General features: G+C 49.8%; 1 protein-coding gene across 1 annotated transcript; it reads right to left on the minus strand.

Annotated features, from left to right (window-relative positions):
• Window positions 1-232: 232 nt before the first annotated feature.
• On the minus strand, window positions 233-1,196 carry POMC (proopiomelanocortin). The gene has a single exon (XM_012788064.2). The coding sequence runs from the start codon at window positions 1,194-1,196 to the stop codon at window positions 369-371; it is 828 nt and encodes a 275-aa protein (XP_012643518.2). The 3' UTR covers window positions 233-368.
• Window positions 1,197-11,014: the final 9,818 nt, after the last annotated feature.

Below are 11,014 nucleotides of genomic sequence, written 5' to 3' on the forward strand. Positions count from 1 at the left end.
CTAGGGGTGCTGGAGCCACCCTGAGCCATCACCCAACTATTGGGTCCCCAGAAGATCCACTTACTGGGAAGGGGGAGGAAGTACATTTTCTTCCCATTCTCACAATCTACGTCCCGTGAAATATTCTACCACTTGATCACGTGGAACCCATTATGTTTCCTCTCAAATATATGCTGCTTTCATTTGATGCTATGTATGTTTATTTTATTCACAGTCTACACAGAGTCAGATGTGAAATTTGAAAGGCTTTATTTCTTAACTACAGACAGCTTTAAGAGGTTGAATATCTGCAGCAGCAGGGTGGGCGAGGGCAGGGGGCTTTAGGGTCGACTTCCCAGGAGGAGAAGGCCCTGTGCCCCACTGCGCCCTCACTGGCCCTTCTTATGGGCATTCTTGATGATGGCGTTTTTGAACAGCGTCACCAGGGGCGTCTGGGTCTTCTCGGAGGTCATGAAGCCGCCGTAGCGCTTGTCCTTGGGCGGGCTGCCCCAGCGGAAGTGCTCCATCCTGTAGGGCCCGTCGTCCTTCTTCTCGCCTGCCACCAGCAGGCCGTGCTCGAGGTCGGCCAGCGCCGCCTCGCGCTCGGCAGTGTCATCGGGGCCAAGCGCCGCTTCGTGCCCCTGGCCGGCCAGCTCCCTCCTGAACTCGAGGGGGAAGGCCTCGGCCGACTCGTCCTCGGCGCCGTTGGGGTACACCTTCACCGGGCGCCGCTTCTTGCCCACCGGCTTGCCCCAGCGGAAGTGCTCCATGGAGTAGGAGCGCTTGCCCTCGCGCGGGCCCGGCTCGGCGCCATCCCCGCGGGCACCGGGGCCGCCGGCGGGCACCGGGACGCGGCCTTCACCCGCCGCGACCTCCTCCTCGCGCTTCTGCCCCGCGCCGCTACTGCTGTTGCGGCTGCCGAAGCGGTCCCAGCGGAAGTGGCCCATGACGTACTTCCGGGGGTTCTCAGTCAGTGGCTGCTCGTCGCCGTTGCCAGGGAACACTGGCGTCTCCGCCGAGAGGTCAAGCTTGCAGGCCTGGATACACTCCTGGGGGAGACGCCGTCGGCGCGTGAGGGCGGCCGGGCCTGCGCCTGGGCGCCTGGGCGCCCGGGCCCTCACCGCGTGCGGCAGGGAACAGGCGCCATGGCGCGTGGCGAGGCCCCCTCCCATGCCGAGCATGTCAGCCCACCCGGTCCTCTTGGCCTTGGTGGACATCTCCTAAGACTCACCTGGCACATCGCCTCTTATTCCTGTACCCCTGCATACTTCTGCCTGGCAACTACAACATCCCCCATCCCAATCAGGGGTCTACTTGTCTGTCCCCCCATAGCTTTCCTTAGCAGAGTCAACGTCTTACCGTCATATGCCTGATAGGTAGGAATTGCTCCCAGAAGGGCAGGTGAATACTGAATAAATACATATGAGTTAATTCAAGACCCTGACGGGGTGTTGCCGAAATTTGGGGGAGAATCTGTCTCCATGTGACAAAAGTCTGGCTTCTAGGGCCCATATTTTCAATAATGCCTCAGCCTTACCTCTGGAATCTTCAAGCCCACTTCATGCCCTACCCAAGTCCTATCCCTGCACTATGCCTCAAAACTTTCCTGCACCTACCAGGCACTTTCTCTGGTTCTTTCTCTGGTCATTTCCATTGCACACCCCCTGGAGCCTGTGTCTCCTCTCCCTGTCCCTAAAGGACTCAACTGTGGTACACATTTGCTTAGGAAAATGACCCATAGGCTACAGCCTTGAGTTTTCAGTGACCTGGGAACTGCAGAGGAGAAAACAAGGACCCCACCCACTCTGCTGAGTTGGGAATTTCCTACTCTAGGGATTTTGAATTATAATACTATGGAATGTTAACAGTGGAAAATAAAAATTATCTAATTTACACCCACCTTCTCTGGAAAGATAATGAAACAAGAGGCTCAGAGAGGTGAAAGGACCTGGTCAAGGTCCCACAACTCATTCATTAGTGACAGAACTGGAACCCATGGGTTCTGTCTATGGTGCTAGTTTCTAGGTGAGCTCTCACCAGGAGAGACTATGCAGTGGATGTCTCCAATCAAGAAACTCTTGGGTCTCTCTGAACTGGAACTCACAGAATCTCCTGGGTTCTTTGTTTCTATTTTGTATTATACATAAAACCTGCTCTGTCTTTGAGGAAGTCTGTCCCTTCACCTTAACTCAGCTCCTCCTTTGACAAAACATACAGAATGTAATGACATACATTCCACCCTCGCCTGGCAGGTGCTGGCAGCAAGATGGAATCTCAGTCACTGACATCAGTACTGTCTTTTAATCCTTGGACTTGGTATCATTTCTCATTTATGCCCCCCCCCAACACACACACACACACACACACACACACACACACACACACGAACACCGTGTGGTGGATGACCTGGAGGAAACTCTAGCCTGGCACAAGGGCCTCTGCTTCTGGAAAGACTGCAGAGGAACTTGACAGAAGACCAGTCCTCCAAAAGAAGCATAAGATATTTGACACCAGTTACAAAAACATGGTGTCTTGGTTTTTCTTTCTTCCTCTAGAGATGATTTGTGGAACTACCTAGCAGACTTTGTAACTGGTAGTAGATAAAAAAAGAAGAAATATAGAGTGAAAATGTCAAGTGATTTGAGGTTATTTAAAATGGAATAATTTGGGGGCTGAAAGATTGAAAATATAGGAATGATTGAGGTAACAATTGTTGGTATTATGCCACTGTCTCTAAATAGTTTAAATGGTGTGGGGTCTCTGTAGAAGACAGAGCAGGGAGTAAGGCTAATCCAGCAGGAATTGTGGACCAGACCCATCTCCCTGAAGCTGCTTCCTCCCCTCATTGGCCCAAATCTGACTTCACTACAAAGTTCTGCTTCCACCCTGGGTTGGATCACCCCACCACTGGGAATGAATTTCCCCCTCCCCACACCCCTTTCCTTTGAGCTATCCCAGCCCAGTCCCATCTGACAATTAAGCCAAGATGGCAGCCATAGCCCACGTACCAGCAGGTTGCCTTCCGTGGTGAGGTCCTGACACTGGCTACTCTCCAGGCACCAGCCACGCACTTCCATGGAGACCTGAAGCAGCAAGGCCAGCAGCAGGGCCCCCGACCAGCTGTAGCATGATCTCGGCATCTTCCAGACAGGCTGAGGCTCTGCAGAGGCAAACAAGATTAGAGGGACCCCTGCGAGGAGCAGAACAATGCTGGCCACTCACCAGGAAGGACCTTGAGCCAACATTAACAACACACTCAGTTGTGGAGTTCAAGGCTTTTTGAGGACAGGAGCTGTGCTCAGGAGAAGGGAGGTGTGCAGGGTGGTATGAGTTGTGGTAGGGAGAGGGACCTGGGTAAACTATCCCATTATCTCTGGTTAAAATGAGATCCCTAAAGAGGTTAGGACTGGAAGCTATTTGGGGGATCACCTCGTTCAGCCCTTCATTTGAGAGATAGGGAAAATCAAAGCCCAGAGAGAGACAATTACTTTGGTTTTCATGACAAGAGAAGCTAAGTTCTCCTGTTCCCAGCACAGAGCTTTTCTCCTTCACTACCTACACGAAGCTGTAATATTCAGACACTCCAGATCCAAGGGATGGGAGTCACTTGAGAAAGACAAAAGGATTCTGAAATTCCAGCTTAAGGTGATCTTTTCCCCTTTTCTTCCATCAGGATCCTATTATTCTTTTGAAACTCTATTTCCTATGAATATTAGGTTTGCATAAAAGCAAATAAAACCACTGGCCAATTTAGTCACAATTTCAGGCAACCTGAATTGATAACCCATACATAAATCATTCAGATGATCTCTGCTACCCAGAGCCCAGTAACTTTGGAGAGATTTATTTTTAAATCAAGTCCCAATTCTGTTAAAACTGGCTCATCTTCTGAACACAATACATGTCAGACTTCTTGTTCTCTAGGTCTCTCAAATGTGGTCTAACATAGCTGGACTTGAAGAGGACATAGGCCTCTCGGGAAAAGAGATGGACAGGAGACCAGAAGGGAACTAGCTTCGGGTGTGAGCAGCCAGATACTTGCAGAGAATCCAGGAAGTGCCTTTGGGCAGATGCTGAGGTCAGGAGGCCAGGAGGAAGTAGGGAGGGAGCACCCCATGGTGCCCTTGGCCCCTGTGTCCACCACCACCCCCTTTCTCAGCACAGTGAGCTCTACCAAGTTCCCCTACTGAGGTCGGCCCCCTGAAACCGCCCGGAGGTCTGTGATCAGCTCATCACCAACCCTGCAACCATTCTGGATTTCAGATCTTCTCAGCCAGCTGCTGGGAAGAAATCTAATTAGATGAGAAAAGTAATTCTCATTAAAGTGTGGATGAGTAAGTGTCTTGTCATTCCTAATGAACATTTGCATTTTAAAATAAGTTTGCCTAAAAGAAATCTCTCATTTGGGGAGGCGAGGGCCAAATCTTTTTTATAGGGGAGGCTTTGGAAGTGAAAGTCCTCCAGGCCTTCATTGTGCACCTCAGGGAGCCACTTCCTTCTCTCTGCCCCACCTCCACCCCATTTGCGGGGAGCCGGGCCAGCTCCGGGCTGGCTTCCGAACAGTGGCCTGCCACGGCTGAGCATTCTCTGAGCGGCCATTAGGTGGCGCTAGCAGCCGGTGACCGGCCCAGCGACGCCTCTGCTGAAGTGGCGACTGGGAGAGTCTCCACCTGTTGTAGCCTGCTGGTGCCAGGTCAAGTACGAAGCCGGAACTTGGTGGACAGAGCAATTAGATTAAAGCTCTAAGACCACACAGCAGCACATCCAGGTCCATAAAATGTCCAGATGTTACAAGAGAAGTAGGAAAAAATGGTAATTATGTCACTGAAGGCAAGTGTAAAATAACATATTAGTAGAAAGATTAAAAAAAATACAGGTCTTACAGTCCCCTCAACTATATTTCAGTTCTCAAAGATGACCATTCTGAAATGATTGGCATTTGCTAAGAGCCTTCATCATAATTTCAGGCCTTCCTGGAAAGCCCCCAGAGAGCATTTCCTCTCCTGCCCCCCTGGCTGTTGTACAACGTGACAACAGGCTCCCTTCCACCCTCTCAGAGCTTCGATTCTATTGCTAAAATATTAGATGGATTCCTGAAAGCAATTTCTTTTTGCTTATGCGTATTTTCCATTCTTCTACAATGAACAAATATTACCTTATTTGTGTCATGTTTTTAAGCAACACATTAATGGAGAAATGTCAAATGTGCTTTTTGTAAGTAGGGTAGGTGTCATAATCCAATAATTGAAACCCATGGGAAAATAGAAACTTGCAATTTGTTAATCTTTACATTAACTTCATAATAGAGCCACATTGATTAGAACTTCATACGTGTAGGGGAACTCTCTACGAACTAAGCAAAACATTTTGTTTGTTACTCAAAAACTGCACACTGTCCATGCCCTTCTGTAAGGATGAGAGGAGCAGAGATGCAGAGTTTTGTCTTTGCACCATGACACACGTGTCAAGTCCTATAGCAGAAGTGTGAAAGAAATATTGTCATTAAATTAGCCATCATCTGTACATATCTTATGAACTGACAAAACAAACACATGCTGTTATTTTCCTTGGCTCCTTCCAGCCATACTGTGAGAACCAGCCCAGCCCCATTTATACATGAAGAATTTGGGGATCCACAGTCCCAGCGGACCGTCTCTCCTTCACTGGAAACGCCCCTCGCCTGAGCCTTGGTCAGTTCAAAGGCTCCCGGCGCCCGCAACCCACCAGGGTTTTCGGGATGAACAGTCCGCCCTGAGGTCCCATTGAGGGCTTCCGAAACTAGACCCGGCGTTTCAGGACCTTGGACAGTTCCCACCCCGCCACCTGTTTTTAACCCCAGCTGGGTCTTAGAGAGGAGGGACCCGACTGGCCAGTCCTGTAATCGACCCAAGAATCCAGTAATCATCAGAGCGCGGCCTCTCCAGGTGCGCTAAGGTGGGCAGGGGAACGAAGATTCCGGGGTCTGAATTCAAAAAAATCTGGAATGCAGGGAGTCTGTTGTGACTTCTAGCCTTTTCTCTCCTGCTCCCATTTCCAACGTGAATTTGCGCTGGAGTATACGGTACCTGACTTGGAAGAAGTGACACCTCTCCCGAACATCTGGAGCGAGAGGAGTCAAAAGACCGCGATCTCCCTCGAAGGCGGTCGGAGTCTCGGGGCTCCTCGCAGCCCGCCGACCGGTTTGCCCGCCCGAGCGCCGCGACCCCGGACGGCGGCCACCCCAGGGGGAGCCGAGGCCGCCGGCCCCCAGGAAGGCACCGGACGCAGGCCCGAGTCTCGCTGCGCTGGGCGACTTCAGACGCCGCAGGCGGCACCGAAAGTTTGCAAAGAACTCAGGATCCCCTTCCGAGCTGGCTGAGCCGGCCGAGCCGGCCGAGAGCATCCCGAGGCCGGGCAGGGGTCCCGGGGGAAGGGCGCCCTTACCTGTCGCCGGGAGGCTGCTCCTTGGGGGCGAAGATGCCCGGCGACCTCTCTCGGTCACTTCTCTTCCCCTTTCTCCTCCTTCGCCGCGCTTGGTCCGTGGCTCTTCTCTGTCCTTATATACCTGCTGGGCTCTCCGGGTGGGCGCTTAGACGTGACCTTTCAGGCAGCGCTTCTGCAGCTCAACCCGCGAGGGGGGCGGCGGGCAGGGGGGCTGCGAGGCGCGGGCGGGGGGGGGGCGCTTCCAGAAAGGGGCTGGGCGCAAGGGCGGACGTGCTTGGAAAGGGGGCTGGAATTAGCACGGTCCAGCCAAAGGGCGCACCTGGCGGCCCGTCAGGAAGAGCGTAATTACAGCTGGGTCTGGGTCTCCACAAAGGAGGCTTAGCACCCCGGGGCGGGCAGGCCTGGGCGCCTCTGAGGTCGTTGAGGCGAGGGTCAAGTTACCTGTGAGCTGCTCAGCTTGGCATCTGCCGCGATCGCATTTGGAGGTAAATATCAGGACAAGGGGAGTGCGTGGATGCCGCAGTTTTGCCGGAGATGCTTGGGAGCTGCGATGCAGATGTGTGGGGACTGACATCGCTTTGTTCCACTTTGGGGAGGAGGGAGCGGGGAAGGTCAGGAGTCACTCACCTGAGGCCCAGGCCAGGTTGCCCTCTTGGAGGGGGGAAAGTGAGTTGCATGGCCCCTCTCTCAGGTCTGCTCCCCCAGGGCCTGGTCCAGGGCAGGCTCCCTTCCGAGAGCCAGACCCCAAGGAAATACTCCCATTAACCTTAGCCCATTAATGGGGAGGCAGGTGATGTTCTGTGGAAAGCAGCTGAAGTACTTCCCCTGCAGGCTCTGATCCCTCTCTGCGCCTTGATCTGGCAGAGTGGTCTGGGGACTCATAGTTTTCAATGTCCTGCCTGGCCCCGGCGTTCTGGCTTGGCTCTAGTCCCAAATGTCAGGCCAGAGAGAAGAGGATAGCACTCATGCCTGCATCGGAAGAGACCCCACTGTAACCTGGACTAAAGAAACCAAACTATATTGGGAGGTATGGTGGCATGGGAGGGAGTACTGGCACTAAACTGAACTTTAAATCAAGGTGCTTGTTTAATCTGCCAAACACAGGAACTTTCTTTCTTCCCAATTAGATGCTCATTTGGACTTTTCTGGTTGGTGACCAGCTTTTCTGGTTGGTGACATTCACTTTACACTTAGTAGCCCTTTCCTTTTGGGCCAAAAGAGAGATTCAGGCTCCTTAACAGTAAACAAGATGCTTTATCACCTGGCCTCGCTCCAGGGTGGTCTCCCAGCTCTCCATCTCACATGCTGGCACTTCAGCCACCTGCCACAGGCCCAGGTTTGTCCACGCTGTTCCCCCAACTAGCATATTCTGCCTCCCTCCAGCCATCAGAGAAGCTTGGGCTCACATCAATATGTAGTTCATCCATCATCACCTGTTCTCTGAAGCCCTCTTTGGCCACCCTTCCTCCCAGGGCCATGAGGCGTGGCCTTCTCTGCTCTCCATAGAAGCCCGTCACCATCTCATGGGTGCATGTGACTTGCACCCATTCACTCCCATCTTCTATCTTTCATACACCCCACCTCTACCACCACCAGGCATGTAAGCTCTTTCAAGCAGATGAGGATTTTGTCTTATTTTCCTTTATGTCATTTTTTTTTTTTTTTTTTTTTTTTTTTTTTTTTTTTTGAGACAGAGTCTCACTTTGTTGCCCGGGCTAGAGTGAGTGCCGTGGCGTCAGCCTAGCTCACAGCAACCTCAAACTCCTGGGCTCGAGTGATCCTTCTGCCTCAGCCTCCCGGGTAGCTGGGACTACAGGCATGTGCCACCATGCCCGGCTAATTTTATATATATATATATCAGTTGGCCAATTAATTTCTTTCTATTTATAGTAGAGACGGGGTCTCGCTCAGGCTGGTTTTGAACTCCTGACCTTGAGCAATCCGCCCGCCTCGGCCTCCCAAGAGCTAGGATTACAGGCGTGAGCCACAGCGCCCGGCCTCTTTATGTCATTTTTATAACTTCAACATCAGCAGGTGGCAGCAGAAAAGTCAGATTAGGAAAAGTTCAAACTGACCTAGCTTCAGTCCTCCTCTGCCAGCCAGGTTCTTAATTACATGCAGCAGAACCTCTTTGCCCAGTGTGAACTGAAAGGTTCTTAAACCACATTTAGAATCATTGGGCAGGTTGGGGAACCAGGGTCTAAAATGGGCGGGAACGAAGGGCAGCTGGGACCATGGCCAAAATCAGACCATTGGATCCAGTGGATAAAGAAAACCAGGCCACTAGTGGAAATAAGAAGCCACAAATGGCACTGCCAACACCACAGGCACCAGACATAAAAATCACTTCTGTCCCCAGGATGGAAAGTTGCCATCCTCACTTTAGCTGATGCCACCAGAAAGGAGTCATCGCTGCACTTGTGTCCGTGCATCACTAGCTCCTCTTTGAAAGCCTGGAGCGGGTGCCTCTGATCATCTAAAAGGATATGATTTCCCCATTATTCAAGGCAATGCAGTAAATTATTCAAGATGTCGTGCCTTTTCAGGCCAAATCAATGTACACCTTCCACGTATCAATTTATGACTTTATGTGTAATTCTTGTCTCCCTGAAATGTATAAAACCAAACTATAACTCAGACATGGCAAGAACATTTCCTCAAGGCTTCTTGTGCGTGGCTCTATGGGCCATGGTCGCACATATTTGGCTCAGAATAAACATCTCTAAATTATTTTACAGAGTTTGGGTTTTCTTTTCCATTGACAGCTACTCTTTTTCTACACTCTTGAGTTGGACATTAAATGCTTTTACTTAGATAATTTATATTCACACTTTATTCTTTTTTTACATATGTATTTATAGCCATAAGTTTCTTTCTAAGCGTAACAAAAGTAAGGGTCTGAAAAATGGGCAAAATGTTTTATGAGTTGTGTCTTTAAAACCCCTCACCCTTTTTTTTTTTTTTTTTTTTTTTTGAGACAGAGTCTCGCTTTGTTGCCCAGGCTAGAGTGAGTGCCGTGGCGTCAGCCTAGCTCACAGCAACCTCAAACTCCTGGCTCAAGCGATCCTCCTGCCTCAGCCTCCCAAGTAGCTGGGACTACAGGCATTCGCCACCATGCCCGGCTAATTTTTTGTATATATTAGTTGGTCAATTAATTTCTTTCTATTTATAGTAGAGACGGGGTCTCGCTCTTGCTCAGGCTGGTTTCGAACTCCTGACCTCGAGCAATCCGCCCGCCTCGGCCTCCCAGAGAGCTAGGATTACAGGCGTGAGCCACCGCGCCCGGCCCCCCTCACCCTTTTTGAGGAATTAAAACCTGCATTCCTGGCTAGGGCCAGTAATCAGAGAGGCTGAAGAGTGTTCCTTGTTCTTTTTTTTAAAACCACAAGGGATGACTCCACCAAAATGTCTGGGCGAAGGTCATGGACCATCTTCTCTAGAGATAAGGTCATCAGGACGGCCAAGCCAACCATAGTTAAATAATAGCCTGAAGCTGAGAACCCCCTTTAAAACTCTGTATTTCTGCTTAAAGGGAGTGCCATGGTTCTTTAAGACAAGAGTCTTCCATTTTCCTCATTTGCCAGCAAATGCTCTTTCTTTTTCCTCAAACTGCGTATCTTCCTTCTTCCTTTGGCCATGGGGACAAGTACTGAACTGTTGGTAACATAAGTATGGCCTTAGTTGTAATCCACAAGTTTTGATATGTTATGTTTTTATTACCATTTAGTTCAATATATCTTCTTTTTTTTTTTTTTTTTTTTTTTTTTTGAGACAGAGTCTCTCTTTGTTGCCCAGGCTAGAGTGAGTGCCGTAGCATCAGCCTAGCTCACAGCAACCTCAAACTCCTGGGTTCAAGTAAGCCTGCTGCCTCAGCTTCCCAAGTAGCTGGGAGTACAGTCATGTGCCACCATGCCTGGCTAATTTTTTCTATATATATTAGTTGGCCAATTAATATCTTTCTATTTATATTAGAAACAGGGTCTCGCTCTTGCTCAGGCTGGTTTTGAACTCCTGACCTAGAGCAATCCGCCCGCCTCGGCCTCCCAGAGTGCTAGGATTACAGGCGTGAGCCACCGCTCCCAGCCGAATATATCTTCTTATTTTCATTGAAATATCTTCCTTGACCTCTAAGTTATTGAGAAATTTTGTTTAACCTCTAAACCTTAGAGATTTCTCAGTTGTATTTTGAAACTAATTTTTAATTTAATTCTCCTGTAGTCAGAGAACATGATCTGTTTGATTTCAGTCCTTAGAAATTTTCTGAGGCTTGCTTAATGGATGAACAGATGGTCCATTTTGATGAGTGCTTCACATGCACTTTAAAAGAGAAGCACAGAGAATATTCTGTGCTTGCGCAGATATTCCAGATCCTTTCTCTAACTATATCTTGACTGATTATTTTTCATCTTATTCCAGTAGTTACTGAGAGAAGTATGTTTTTAAAATCTTCCCCTGATTTTTGTGGATTTATCTGTTTCAATGGGGCTCCGGAATCAGTACCCCAGAATGAAGGCCTCAGAAGCAAAAGCTCTCTGACCTTCTGTCCTCCTGGCTCTCAGTCCCATTATTCCCTGAGATTAATCATAGAAACTAGAATCCTTCTTTCTCCAAC

The sequence above is a fragment of the Microcebus murinus genome, chromosome 3 (assembly GCF_040939455.1).
Source record: "Microcebus murinus isolate Inina chromosome 3, M.murinus_Inina_mat1.0, whole genome shotgun sequence".
NCBI classification, from domain to species: domain Eukaryota; kingdom Metazoa; phylum Chordata; class Mammalia; order Primates; family Cheirogaleidae; genus Microcebus; species Microcebus murinus.